Source organism: Trichoderma gamsii (assembly GCF_001481775.2).
Source record: "Trichoderma gamsii strain T6085 chromosome Unknown Scaffold_42.2, whole genome shotgun sequence".
Taxonomy (NCBI): Eukaryota; Fungi; Ascomycota; class Sordariomycetes; order Hypocreales; family Hypocreaceae; genus Trichoderma; species Trichoderma gamsii.
The window spans coordinates 172788-186986 of NW_020171379.1; the positions used below are offsets into that span (position 1 = coordinate 172788).

General features: G+C 51.9%; 6 protein-coding genes across 6 annotated transcripts; 3 read left to right on the forward strand and 3 right to left on the reverse strand.

Annotated features, from left to right (window-relative positions):
* Nucleotides 1-409: 409 nt before the first annotated feature.
* On the forward strand, nucleotides 410-2419 carry TGAM01_v209111 (hypothetical protein; the record flags this gene model as incomplete). The annotated part of the gene is made up of 2 exons (XM_018802014.1): nucleotides 410-2222; nucleotides 2292-2419. 2 exons carry the CDS (start codon nucleotides 410-412, stop codon nucleotides 2417-2419), a joined length of 1941 nt encoding a protein of 646 aa, XP_018664839.1.
* A 263-nt stretch (nucleotides 2420-2682) lies between these two features.
* Nucleotides 2683-3200, reverse strand: TGAM01_v209112 (hypothetical protein; the record flags this gene model as incomplete). Its single annotated transcript, XM_018802015.1, has 3 exons — nucleotides 2683-2844; nucleotides 2966-3034; nucleotides 3153-3200. 3 exons carry the CDS (start codon nucleotides 3198-3200, stop codon nucleotides 2683-2685), a joined length of 279 nt encoding a protein of 92 aa, XP_018664840.1.
* Nucleotides 3201-4645: 1445 nt separating this feature from the next.
* TGAM01_v209113 (cytochrome P450) lies at nucleotides 4646-6037 on the forward strand (the record flags this gene model as incomplete). The annotated part of the gene is made up of 1 exon (XM_018802016.1): nucleotides 4646-6037. One exon carries the CDS (start codon nucleotides 4646-4648, stop codon nucleotides 6035-6037), a length of 1392 nt encoding a protein of 463 aa, XP_018664841.1.
* Nucleotides 6038-6303: 266 nt separating this feature from the next.
* Nucleotides 6304-7893, reverse strand: TGAM01_v209114 (hypothetical protein; the record flags this gene model as incomplete). Its single annotated transcript, XM_018802017.1, has 1 exon — nucleotides 6304-7893. The coding sequence occupies one exon, from the start codon at nucleotides 7891-7893 to the stop codon at nucleotides 6304-6306; it is 1590 nt and encodes a 529-aa protein (XP_018664842.1).
* Nucleotides 7894-8774: 881 nt separating this feature from the next.
* Nucleotides 8775-9530, reverse strand: TGAM01_v209115 (hypothetical protein; the record flags this gene model as incomplete). The annotated part of the gene is made up of 1 exon (XM_018802018.1): nucleotides 8775-9530. One exon carries the CDS (start codon nucleotides 9528-9530, stop codon nucleotides 8775-8777), a length of 756 nt encoding a protein of 251 aa, XP_018664843.1.
* Nucleotides 9531-11708: 2178 nt separating this feature from the next.
* On the forward strand, nucleotides 11709-13150 carry TGAM01_v209116 (hypothetical protein; the record flags this gene model as incomplete). Its single annotated transcript, XM_018802019.1, has 4 exons — nucleotides 11709-11749; nucleotides 11911-12320; nucleotides 12634-12801; nucleotides 12861-13150. The coding sequence occupies 4 exons, from the start codon at nucleotides 11709-11711 to the stop codon at nucleotides 13148-13150; spliced, it is 909 nt and encodes a 302-aa protein (XP_018664844.1).
* Between the last annotated feature and the right edge of the window lie 1049 nt (nucleotides 13151-14199).

The following is a 14199-nucleotide window of genomic DNA, read 5'->3' on the forward strand; positions in this document are numbered from 1 at the left end:
TTGTGCATTAGAGTACATTGTTCTTGATTTATGACTATTAAATATTCTTTTGAAGTTAAGCTTCACTGCATTATGCCAGACGAGAGAGCAAGAATCGTAAGAAATGCATCGCCTGTAGCTGTGTAAACAATCATTCACTACACTAATAGTGCTAAGACCGCTAGAAAGCTTAGCGGGTAGTTTTCTGACTCCCCGGTAGCGACCGCCTACTGCTTCGGTCCAAGCCCGCATTGTTTGGGCTGCAGCTGGCTGTGACGCGCTCCATTCGGCCAAAAACACCATCCCGCATCGCCAAGCTGTTCATACCCGGCGATAATTTTCCCTTTTCCCGCTTTTTGTTCATTTAGCTTTACAATCCGCCTGCTTTATTTAATGAGACTACCATTCACCGCTCCATTGCTCTGCCACAATGGATGAGCCTGCGTCAAAGAGACGTCGGGTCTCACCACGCATTTCTTCTGTCAACAACAGCAGCAGCAGCGACGCGACGTCGACACCGTCAAAGCCCGCAAGAGCTCGGATAGCCCGCCCTCTGGACGATGCAACCGCGAGAGCTAATGAAATTCGTCATCCGCCGCAGGGCTTGGCCAAGACACGACCCGCAGCGACAGGATCACAGCGGGCTGCGTCTTCGAGCGACAAAGAGGCAGGAGAAGCTGCTCACGAACCAGCCACCGCTCCTACGCCAGCAGCGAGTGGTACAGCAGCGAGTGGTACAGCGCAAGGCACGAATGGGGTCACGTTGAGCTCTGGGTCGCTGCCGTCTTCTCAACACTCCAGCGACGTTATGCCCAATATACCTATAAGATCGCCTTTTAAACCGAGACCACGGCCGCTACCTCCACCTGCGCCTGAAGGAGACGATGAGGCGGATTCGTTCTTGGGCAGAAGACAGCGACGATCACCAAATACAGGCCGGCCCCTTTTATACCCAGAGCCCGAGCTGCCGCCATCGATCCCAGACGCCATTTCTTTCACACCACCGAAAGGCATACACAGCAGTCCGTCACGATGGAGAGACAAGCCTAGAACGAAACATGACTCTCCTTTGAAGCCCTCGAAAAGCCGTCCCCTTGAAAAGCCTGGCAAGAAACCTGGGCTGCCAATGCATAGTTTCGAGCTACCGGGGAAGGAAAGCGAAAGCAGTATACAAGAGCCTTCTTTAGACGACAAAGCCCACCCGGCTCGCCAGGTCCCAGCGTTTGATCCAGATGGAGAAAAGAAAAAGGAAAAACTGGCTTTGGACGAAGAGATTGCGAAATTGAAGCGAGATCTGCAGATTGTGAGCAAGGAAAACGATCGAATTCGGCTGATGCAGACTTCTGGCCGAATCTTGAGCTTTGCAGATGAAGAAGAGGTATTCAATGTGGTACGGCGGCATCTCGTGGACTCTGAAACACAACCTCCGCCGCCACCATCGCAACAGCTGTTAAAGGCAGCTTTAAACCCTGCGGCATTACTACCCTTTGGGAGGGCGACTCCCGTTATCGCCACGACAGAAGATGAAGTCAAGATATCAGATATCAAGTCGCACCATCCCATAAAAATGACAGCAGAGGAAGAGCTGCCGTATTTGCAGCTGTTTAGCCCATTCGACGTCACATCGACTGTGGCTATCTTGCACTCAGATGAGGAACAGCCTTTGCGACAACGGCGTATCATGACTTTCAGGTCAAAGGATGCGCCTGGACTTTTTACCTCCAAGGTTGAGATGGTGGTGAATGCAATGAATTCCAGCATCATGGAGCTGAAGGTTCCTTCCTTGGAGCCTTCAGCAAGGGCTGAGCTGGGACCATTCGTCACCAAGTTATGTGAGGGCGATTGCAACAGGAGCATGCAGCGTAACATCGGGATACTCTCATGGGCTATGGGAGAATGGTACCAGGCTGCAGTTCAAAGGGCGTATCTATGGTCTAAATTGGATCGCGAGCTGGCCTCCAAAGGAGAATTCCTGCAGGCCATTGCTGAGGCGCGGAAGAAGAAGCCGGCGCGAAGGGCAGCAGCCGAAGAGCTGGAAAAGGAAGCTCATTCAGCGTCTACCCCATCTTTTAAAAAGGCTGATTTGGTTCATTTCATGGGTCAGCAGGCGTTTGAGTTTGATGTTCCGTCGAAGAAGCGATCAGACCCTACATCATCGGTACGGCTAGAGTGGAAGATTGATTTCGATTGGATTGGGGAGGCGCAAAATAAGGTGGCTGTGATGATTGGCGTACCAGGCAAATGTAAGTTGAACTCACTTCGTTCCAAAACGCTACAAGTACAAGTACAAGAGCTAATAAATTTACCTACAGGGCGAAAGGCGGACCAACGGGGTGTGCTGGGGAAGCTTCCAAAACTGTTTGAAGATCTCGTAGAGGGCGGGCAGGACCCATCCCTCGCTGTGAAGACTATTGTGGCATTAGTTGTAGGAGAGCAATGAAGTGGAGATGCTTCTCTGTTAATGAGTTATGATGTATAAAAAGCAAGGTCTACGGTAGTCCAAGCAAGAGCCTTTTCCGATCTTGTTCAAGATGAGCGCTTGACTCGATTCATTAAATGACAAACAGACAGTAAGCCCTGAAAAGGGGACTTCAAGTATACGGAGAACGATCTATATTTGATCCCACAGTGATATTGCATTGCCCACTATTTTATGAATTATGGTGTACTCCTTCCAATTGCGCCACGGTATGCTTTGTAAATTTAATCCACGTCAACACCAAGCTTCCTCAGGTCGACCTTTGCCATCTCAATCTCCTCCATCAGCTCCTTGTGCGCCGCGGGAACATCGTTGAACGTAAAGACGCCCCAGCCGAGACGGAAGAGGAGCAAAGCGCCGAAAGAAATGAGAGCCCAGAAGGGGAGCTACAGAATGTGTCGTAAAGAGTTAGTCGAGGTTCAAAGTCGCATGCATAAGTAGGTAGGCATATGATTCAATCGGTCGATTCGAGGATGGCTTCAGGGTTGATTTTGGGTTAAGACGCACCACTGGGACGATTTCCTTCTGGACGAGATCAGGGAGAGGAATGAGCTCGAGGAAGAGAGCAAAGTAAATCTATTTTTAATCAAAAGCGACAATTGGTTAGCTTTTCAGATAGGCCTTGAACAACAAAAGGCTGCATTGCAGTAAACCTCCCGGCGAGAAGAAGAAGGGGGGGGGGGGGCTTTCGTACAGAAGAGACCAAGAGGCCGAGAGAAATAGTCTGCTGAGCGCGGGTCATGACGGGCGACGAGAAAAAAAGAAAGAGCGTGACGAAGGCGAATAATGAGCGTGTGAGGGCTTTGGATCTGCGATTGGCGCGCGCCGGATGTTCGTGGGAGATTTGGAATTTGGGCCCCCTTGCGAAGTTTGTGGTTTCTGAGGTGCTGTAGCAAACAGGTGGCGCCTCGGCCGGGAAGCTCTGGAGACGTGTAGCGTAGCGCAGCCTTTTTTGCTTTGGCGCGTTTTCTTGTGAACACCCTGTAATTTTTTAGAGGGAGGCTGACTTAGGTAAGCCGCTGCCTCGGGTGCGACTACAGTACAGCTAATTGCGTCTGGCTGCAGGCATTGAAGGCAAACAGGCAAACAAACGTTTTCATCATCTGCTGTGTTCTTCTCTTTTTGAAGTTTACTGGCTCTCTAACAATCCTGATACGATATACGGATACCCGAGACCTCATTGGCTCTTTGGAACATTGAATTTGCTTCGTACACCATGGCTGCATGCACTTGGTGCAGATACCAGGCCAGCAGCGTCTGAGAGGACCTCATCCGCTCGTTCAGATCAATCGTCTTTCAGCTTTCCACCAGCTGCATGGGCTCCTGGGCAGATCTGGGCTCCCACCTCCACCAGGCTTTCACCTGCTTGCACCGAAATGACCCTTGTATTCAGCTGTGCTCTGGCAGGTGTGGCGTCTGGCCACGGCCATCGGTGATATCCAGCATCGCAGCAGATCCCATCCGAGATGAGATTGGCATCCAGCCAAGTGGACTTTGCCGGTGCGAGGTGGCCACTAGGAGGCCGGCAATTTGCTCTTTTGCACCACAGCCAGGCCGATTCCTAGTCGCCGTCCGTCCATCCAGCTTCCGGGCGCTAATGCAGCCCTTGCGATGTGCCGGCCGCTTTGTTGATCCTCTTCTGCCAATGCCATGGGAGAGCAGCGGCGAGCACGAGTAATACTGCTGCCACTAGCACCCTATGACTACAAGTGCCATATCACGGGCTTGCTTGATTTATGCAGGTCTGCGACAGGGAGCTGCTAAGACAGCTTGATTCCCGATATGGGCCAAATGACGCCAGGCGGCGGGGAATGTCTCAGCCTGCAGCTTGCAATTCGCGCCCCAAAATGAGAAGAGGGGGCCAGATCCAAAGACATCTCGAGCTCTGGCTGGGAGCTGCAGGGCTAGTGGCTGCTGCTGCATGGATGAGCTGGCACCGCGAACCAAGCAAGCCGGCCGTATTTGTGATTGCCCGTGGTAGCACAAGAAAGAAGAGCCAATGTCTTACCACAGCTCCACGACATGCTGGCGGCACCCAATGGATTGCCATATATTAGGACCATCAGGCCCTGCCTGTCCGTAGCCGTGATCCTCCCCAGCTTTTTTCCACTTCTCTCTCATTTTTTCCATATCTTCTGCTGTCCCTTGATAGGTCTTTGTACTTTCAAATCTACGATACGGGAAATCATGGCATCACCAACTCCCATTCCGAGGCCACCTGGTGTGCCATTGCTAGGCAACATCTTTGATGTGAAGCCTGGTAACACTTGGGATTCGCTCAGGAAGCTCTCAGACCAGTATGGCGAGATCTTTCAGATCAAAGTCCTCGGGAAGACGCTCGTCTTCGTTGCCAGCGTTGCTCTAGCTGAAGAGCTCTGTGATGAGAAGCGCTTCCGCAAATACGTGGGCGGACCCATCGTCGAGATTCGAGCTGCCGTCCACGACGCACTTTTCACGGCCTATGACGATGAGGCTAGCTGGGGCATTGCCCACCGAATCATTTATCCCCAGCTGAAGCCCGAAGCTGTGTCTACTCACTTTAGAGAAATGCGCAATCTGGCTGGGGAGCTTTTCCATAATTGGAAGAGCCTTGGAGGCAGCCATGTCATAAGCCCCCTGGATCAACTGAATAGGCTGAATCTCGAGACAAACACCTATGTCTTCTTTGGCAAGCGCCTTAACGGACTGACTGGTCCTGCGCATCCAATGCTCCAGGCAATGGAAGACTCTACCTCTGAGGCGATGAAGCGCCCTACGCGGCCTGGTTTGCTCAACTGGCTGGTGTACGGCCGCAAGTTCAAGTCTTCAAACAAGGCGATGCGAGAGTATGCCGAAGAGCTAGTGCAGTTCCGCAACGATAACCCGACAGAGAGACAGGATATGCTGTCCATCATGATGACCACTCCGGATCCGGAAACTGGAAAGACTTTGACCCCTTCGCAGGTCATTGATGAGATAGTCTCAATGCCCATTGGCAGCAGCACCGCGCCCTGTTTGCTCGTCTACTCCCTCTACTATCTCCTGCAGAACCCAGAAGTCGTTGCCAAAGCTCGCGAGGAGATGGACCGAGTCATTGGCGCTGGCGAGTTTGAATTTGATCATCTCGGACAGCTAAAGTACGTCGAAGCCATCATGCGCGAATCTTTGCGCCTCTCTTCCGTTGCTCCCGGATTCAACATCGAACCACGACCAAAAGAGGGCGATAAGAGCCCTGTGCTGCTAGGCGGGGGCAAATACCAGATTGCTCACAACCAGCCCATGATTATCGTTCTGCAAGGAGTGAACCGCGATCCCGCTGTGTTTGAGGAGCCGATGGTATTCAAGCCTGAGCGTATGATGGGCGAGGCCTTTGATAATTTGCCCGCTGGCGCCAAGAAGTGGTTTGGCAATGGCAAGAGAGAGTGCATTGGCAAACAGTATGCTCTGCAGTGGAGTCACATTATGCTCGCAATGCTGATCAGGGAACTCGACTTTGAGCCAGCAAGCCCAGAGTATCAGCTCGAGGAAGACGGATGGTTCAACACTCGCCCCATTGACTTTTTAGTCAGGGTGAGGGCTAGAGCCAAGGCCACTTACTAGAGATGCGTGGGCTCTGTGGGCAATCTCTACTTCATGAAGGAAAAGAAGGAATGAATAAAACTTGATACCAGCTGGTTTGACTTGATTTGATGGCAGAACAGGAACAATGGGCGACAGTGGAAATGGTGGAGCGAGATACTATCTGGTTGTACCTCAGACGGAACATTACTTTTCTTTTAATATCTTAATAGTTACTATCATACTTATTTACTCAACTTCACAATACCCACTTCTAATATTTGCTTAATAGTACAGTCTACCCAAATTCACCTCTTGGGAATCACCACAAACGGATCCTGTCCTTTCCTCACCGCCGAAATCAGCATCTGCATCCTCCCATCCACCCTCTCATCCAACCTCCTCATCGCCTCCCTCTCACTGATCCCTTCCCTCTCGCACATCTCCTCCACATAGCGCACCACCTTTTGCCGCACACTAACATAGTTGCTCGCGTACTTGAGATCCTGAATGCCACCAGTACCGCCTTTGCGCCACCCCGTGCCGTACTGCCGCTCCAGCGCTTCAATGGCCGGGTTGCCCTTTGAGCCGATTTTGTATTCGGTCCAGACGTCGAGGACGGTGCGGCCCATGCGGTGGAACTTGAAGGGTTTGCCTGGGGGGCCGGATGCGTGCCGGTCTTCTGTGGTGTGTCTTGATTCGCGGTATCGAGGGCGGGGTGACGATGATAATGATGATGATAATGTTGCTGTTGGTGGGGGAGTTGGGAGTTGAGGGTTTGGCGGGGAGGCTGGTTTCGCGTCGGTGGTAGTTGATGAGGATGGGGTGATTTCTTCTTCGTAAAGAGAAGGAGGTGTTTCCGACGATGAGAACGAAGAGAAGCATGAAGCTGCTGATGGAGAAGAAGGAGGGCGGTACTCATCCGAATCAGAGTTGTCTTCGCCTGATGACGGCGTGCTCTGGCGAGATGGCATACGGTTAATCGGCGTGAAGCGCGATCGACGCATGATATCTCGACTTATAGCACGCTGCAAGGCATCTTGCCGAATAGCCTCTTGCAAACGAGGCGCTCCCTCTAACACCCTGGCATCATCCTCGCCATCGGCAATGTCGTTGTCCTCGCGTCCATTATGACTCTGTTCCAGTCGCAGACTTTCCAAGTTGGCGTCAACCTCATCAGCATCCCCATTGTCTTGAGGACGAATCATCTTCTCCCTAATCGGCAAGACTTTCGCAGCCGTCCTCCTCTTCGCTTCTTTTCCCTTTCTTTTCTGAAGAGGACTCTTCTCCCGTACCATCCGTCTACTGCTCGCCATCCGACCCGTACTCCTCATAGGCAACCTGTCATCATCCGCCGGCGTCGGCGGCACTTCCATATCCACTCCATCCATTGCCAAATCTCCATCATCTGCATCTTCACCAAATCCCTGATTCAGCTCTTCTTCTCCTTCTTTTCCTCCCACCTCCTCGCCCCCCATGATCCCTCCTCCAAGCCCCTCACTAATCCTCTGCATAAACTCCGCCGTCTGCCCCAACATCCCAAAATGCATATCCAGCCTCTTCTTCATCATCACATTCTCCTCCTTCGCCCGCCTCAGCTCTTCCTCCACACTGCCTAATTTCTCTGCCAGCTCGCCCACCCCCGACGCGTAGTACTGCTGCATATTCACCACGACTCTCGCCAGATCCGCAGGCACTCTATCTACGAGCGATGAATTCTTTATACCTTTCGAGAGGCTTTCTCTCTTTTTCTCCTCCTTCCTCTTTTTCATCATTTTCTTCATCTTCTTCAACTCCCCTTTTCGGAAATCCGGAGTGACGGTTCCAGAGCCCCGCAAATAAGACCGGCTGCCGGGTGGGTCTGCCGAAAGCCCTTTCGGAGCTGTAAGTAAAGCCATGGTGTGAGAAGCTGCAAAAAGTACCGAGGTGGCGCTTCGGACACTGCTTGTGTATTGGGTAGCAAAGGTTCGTTGGAATGCCAGATCTGCCTGTTGGCTGAGGGGAGAGTTGGTCCTTTTCTATGGTTGGCTCGCGATTATTGTGCTGCTTCGATTAGGTAGCTTGTCGCAAAGACATGGATTCAGAGTAGTGGTTCAAAAGGTGTTCAACAGGTGTTCACACAATTACAGAATTGACGAAGGCACATCCATTTTATAACGGCAACAGGAAATCACAGGTCATTGTTTGTTTTGAAGTTGCGCATTGAAACACTGTGACAGTGTCCTTGATTGTTCTATGCTAAAGAACGAATTGAGAAACAAAGGGCATAGACCCAGCTTTGCTTATCCTCACGGGCCATTTGCAGGTCCCTATCGTCGCTTCTACACTCTTGTTGCATTCAATCTCAATGACCTGTTGTGTTCTTTATTCCATATTGCAGCTGAAACCAACATTGGTCATTTCATCTCATCCACACCGTTGGACGCTGCACTTCCCAGCTTGCTCGAGTGCAACAGGCGTTATCCATCCGCAATTGTATAAGCCAAGGCGTAACAAAGGATGCCATCCCAAGGGCATTCTCAGGTATCTATTCCCACCCCCTACATGTCTATGCAAATTGAAAGAAAATTGAAAAGCCAAAGGAAGAAAAAAAAATCGCTTTCCTGGTATAAAAGTCTTTGGTATCTTAAGTCGTCCGAAAATTTGAAGAAAGAAATGAAAAAGCAGTCGGGGTATACAACGCCGAATAATGTGGTGCGCCGAAATGCAAAGTCGAAAGTAATAAAAAAATTAATCGCAAATTGGAACATGCGTAAAGCGGTGGGAGAAATTGAAATGGTTAAGCGCTGACGCTCTTGCGGTGAATTCGGATGGAGAAGCGTTTCTTGTTCGGAGATGAAGTCGAAGCTGTACAGTCAAGCACACGCTTCTCATCTTGTTCGTCTTCCAGGTCTAGCCTGTACCGACGAACACTGCCAGAGTCATCGTCAAAAGCCACGTGCCTCTTACCAGCAAAGCAGTCGGGGAGTAGGTTCCTTCGGATCCAACCTTTGACACCCTTACTTGCTGCGTCAATGGCAGCATATTCCAGCCGACGAGTCCTGTCACTGGTCCAATAATGAGTGGTCTGTGGTGGCAAGCAAGCACTAGGGGCTTCCTGGCTTGTCTCCGTAACCTCAACAAGGTCTGAAGCTGGGAACTGATAATACGCCATTTGATTGCCAGCTCCAACAGGCCGAAGCTGATATGAAGCGGCGGTTTGGCTGGTGGCTGGCCGACGCATCGCTGGTCGAATTCGAGATCGCAGTGACTGAGCAGACGATGTCCCATATTTGGATAGGCCTGAAGAGCGCCGTGTAGGCTTGGGTCGAAAGTAGGTGGCTGAATTGCGTGGCGAAGAGGTATGTGATTCGTATCCAGAATCTTTGCGTTGGACCTGGACAATGGTTGGAGAATGTCCTCTTGGAGACTTGAGAGACTGGACGGTTTGGCGCCCCCGTGAGGTCGAGGGAGGCGACGATAGAGGGTCTACCAATTCAATATCATGGTAGCTGCGGTAGGTGGTATCGGACATGCGCCGTGGTGAGTACGCCATGTTGCTGGTCTTCTTGATGCGTTTGTGGCCGGCACAGTATAAGTGGTGACGAGCGTATTACTCGATGTTTTAATATAGGCCGAGAAGGGAGTTGGGGAAAGGTAAGGCCGCAGCCAGCTTTGGCTTTATTACACAACCGCGAGGAATGTCAACAAAAAAAGTATTGTGAGGGCAAAAAGTTCCAAGAGTGCGATATGGAGTGGTATATATCTGTAAGCACCCAGATGGATCTTGGCAAGTGTTCCCGCACTGAAAGGAGGCCCCTGGAAATTGCAAAACAAACAAGAAAAAAATTGCGGTCTGAGTTACGGCAGTAACAAGCCACAAAGGAGGATCGTAACGCAAAGTTATAAAACAATCGTACACCCAGGTCTCGCGGAGACGCCTGGTCTTGTCGAATCGATGAGAACGACAAGCGGGATTGCGACTGACAACGGCAAACGCCTGGATTGGTTCGGTTGCCGGCGTCCGATTAAAGAGCCCACGGCAAGCGGGGATGGGCAAAGAAAAAAAAAGTTCAAGAGGGCCACTCTGTAGGGGGACCCGTTGCTAGTGAGCCGATCCCTGCCTGGACAGAATGTAGGACCGGGGTCTCAGTGCGTTCAGTTGTGGAGTCTTTGAAGCGACAGAATCGAATCACCAGTCGGCGGTGAGCGAATGTTCAAACCACAGGAACAAGGGTTGGCTGGCGATGACGAGATTCAGGAAAAATTTTGATATCCTGATTCGAAGGGGCAACTCCCTCGTATCTTGTCTCTATTCACCTATAGACGGTCGTTTTCTTATGAGGAGGGCTGGGTACGTAGCAGAAACAGCAACGATAGGCGCTAAACAGTCGTCGCTTATACAGGGCGAAGAGCACAAGTCCTGCCGAGTCAAGCAAAAGGCGTCGAGAGGGCGTCAAGATCGGAGTTGGAAGAGCAATCAGTCTCGTAATAGGTAATCGACAGAGGGCACTTTGCAGAGACGCCGTCGCGTGGTTAATCGATTGGACCCAGAATCCAGTGCCCAGGATGGGTTGGCGGTTGGGAAAGGCCCATTGCCAGGCGGCAGAAGCTGATGTCCAGTCTGTCGAGTAGCACCTGTGCTAGGTCTTCCGTGCGAAGTGGAGAGTGGAGAGCTGCTCGACGGGTCCTCTCGCTTCGCGTGGTCTTGAACGCTTAAATGATGTAGAAGTGGAAATGGCGAACAGACGAGGGCGCTATGAGGGCGCTATTGCAAACCCAAAGAAACAAAGGACCCAAGGCTTTTGGGCTTCGATGGAGAGCGAGGCGGATACGTGTGCTGGAACCATAGGTTAATAAGATCATGGCAAGATGTCGAATCAAAGAATCACAGCCGAGGGAACTCTCTGTGCATGTGTGTCGGCCGTACAGGTACCTGTCATGTGCGTAGATCAGCTCCGGCAGCTCGTCATGATGGCCGCCGTGGCTTGTCTCAAGTACACGGGCTACCAAGTACATTTGCTATTATAAGCCAGGGCGCAAGGGTCCTTGTGCCTCCTTGGCCGGAAGCACATGGCGCCACACCGCGGCGAATCAGATGCGGCGACACAGCCCTGGAGGGTCTCGCGTGGTTGGTTTTCGCGCAGCTCTGGGCGTTCATACGCAGAGGTTCGTACCTTGCTTGCTGCAGGCCAAGTGGAGGCGGCGCTGCGGCGCCATGCTCTGCGCGTGCACTACCAGCCAACTTGCATCCAAAGGCTCGCGGCTGGCATTGCGCGCCAGAGGTCATGCGCAGTTGAGCCGAAGCAGGGCGAATCGAAGCAGAATGTGGTCAGCTAGAGGGTGGTGGTTGGACAGTGACATCCGATGTCGCTGCGATCGCTGGCACTCCGGAAACGTCATTGGACAGACGGGTAAAAAGAGAGTTGCGGGACGGGACTTGGCTTTCTGTTAAAACAAGACGCCATGATCATCAGTTGCACTTTCGAGTCGGAGATGGTGTAGCCGCAGGGGGCTTAGGGGAAGCAATCCGCCACAAATACTCCGGCCGGCTAGAACGAGAGGCAGCCCGTCGAGACTGTGAGGGCAAAGGATAAGAAGCACGACTCTTCGTTTGTGCTTCCCTTGCTTCTGGCTTGCGGTTGGGGTCCAGAAGAGAGTCGAGGAGTATAGTCTGCCAAACAAGCTAGCAACATGAAGACCGTAAGCCACTCGCCTCAGTATAGACTCGGGCATGCGTGTTCTATCGGCCGCAGCATCGTGTGGTGGCGAGCAGTGCGTCAGCTACTTGCAGTAGGCATGTACCGGATTTAGTTCGTAGACCGAGAAGCGTTGATCCATTCAATCGCTGATTTGGCAGCATTCACGAGTGGTGAATGGTGTTGAACTACTACAGTAGCAGCAAATAGCTGCATACCTACCTTACCTATGTACAGTACTTTCACATGCTACCAGAAGGCGCAGACAGTTGTCGCCTTCCACCCGATCGTGCAGCCGATCTTCATCACAGCAGGTGCAACACCCGCACTTGCACAAGCGAGGGCCTCTCGTGACTCACGCCGGCAAGAGCGCCTGCCCAGTTGCCGTGCCCAAGTAACACCAGACATCAATGATACAGCATCTTCTACCCGCCAGCGGCACTACGACAAAGGACACGATGGCAGAGCTGAAGGCGGTGAAAGCGAGACATCACGGTCTGGGCCACGATGGCGTTTTCCCCCAGGCCACTCGTCTGTCTGTTTGTGCTTCTGTCCCCGTCTCCTTGCTGATGACAAAATTGCATTTCGAAGTGCCGTGCTCAGCCCGCCTACTCCATATGGGGTCCGGGGCGCTATTGCTTGTAGCGGTAAGTGCCGCGAGTAACGGCCGATGCAAGGCAAGGAGGAGACTGTAGATGAGAAGCTGAGATGCCAATGTCTGACCTGAAGGCTGGGCACCGAGTCAGTCTGGACACTTACACGTGCACGCACAAGCGATCTTGGAGGAAACAAATCGGGAGCTCAGCTTTAGACTGTCTGCCAAGCTGTCAACCGCGTGCGTCTCTCAATCTACTGCAGACACTACGCTGTACATAGTAGTTGCAGCGCGCGGCATAATGACACCAGACCTCTGCTCTCCAAGCTAAAACGTTGCAGAGCTATCGCGGTGACTTGCCTTAGGCAGTCGGCAGGCTTTCGGCCCTGTCCCTGCTGTCAGTCTAGCCGTATACTCCATGCCTGTACTCCATGCCTGGGCCGTGGCAAGGGCCATGACCACGACATGGTCCAAGGGCAGAAAAGATGGAAAACTGCACAAGCAGGGTTCTCTCTGCGTCCCGTCCATGCAAGGTACAGTGTCGAGCAGTCTTGGTAATTTCCATCTGCAATTTCGATTATCAGATTTCCAGCCCCAGACACGCAATTTCCTCCTATATCCCACGAGCACGGGGCACGTCTAGAATCTTCCGCCGACCTTCCAGACGGGCTTCCAGACGGGCTTCCAGACGAGCTTCCAGACGAGCTTCCATCGAGCCAAAAGGAGCCAGAAGGCGGGCATCGCATCCTCGGAAGGACCTTCGCTTGGGACTCGGCAGACAGACGAGATGGCGGCTGCTCGATGCCTGGGCCAATGCCCGTAAGCGTTCCAACGTATATTGCCTGCATCGGCTCTAGCACCATGTACAATGCCAGACCCTAGCTCGGCAGACTTTCCTGATTGCTCCGAGAGGCCTCTGTAAGTCCCAGTTCGGCAACTGTCCGCTCTGGGGCAGATGGTGCTGCCATTCCTTTGCTGCCGTCTGGACTGCGGTCTTCAAATTTGTAGCTACTTGTACTATAAGCTCTTTGAATACGAAAAGTTATCACTATCCGCGTTAAACTCGTTGGCAGAGCTTTACTCAAGTATTATCGCTTGGCATCCGCGCGGCCCGCCGGCTCTCTCCACCAGCGCTCAATACTAGCCAATTATCTTCCCCCATCTTGCTTTGGCGCAAAAGCATAGCGGCTAGATGGACTATGACTGGCGCCTAGGATGCATTTTTAGAAGCCTTCTAGACGCCTCCTATCCAGAGCCACAGTTCCAGAGTCCGTTCAGATAATCTCATCATTGGTTTTAGAGTGGCAGTTATTTAATCATTATTCTCCTTGTCGATTTTACGAATTGATAGCCTGTCATTTCGGCTGTACTTTTTTTTGTTGAGCCCCTCCTCACCTATACAGGATCCTGGCATCTACCGTTATTTGCGGGGCCAAGCACTCCTGTATTTCGTGGGACGGCAGGCCATTGGGCGAAAGAGGAAGCTTCTCCCGTCCCAGGATCAAGCTCCTTGCGGCAAAACACGTGCAGGCAGGGAATAATCGAGCCATATCTAAGATGCACAGATAAAGATGTGCACTTTGGCGTAGGATACCTGACGGTACTAATCACGGAGTGAGCCTGAGATGCAGTGCACATGCCAATGTGATGGTTTAATGTCCAAGGTACATCATACATATCTCAACTACTAGTAATATATCGACCCTTACGATTCATAAGATACCATGGCTTGGTCGAGGAAGATATACCAATATCGACGCTTGGGTTCAAGCTTAGCCTTAGATCTATCACGGCCCAGCATTAGCGAACTTCGAAACATGATTCACCCTACGATCTGTACAACAGAGCATGATCGAAAGGACAAACTTAAATTAGACTCAGCTGAATCAAACAGCTGTCTTTGGCTGCTTCTACTTGGAATTCGGCAACTC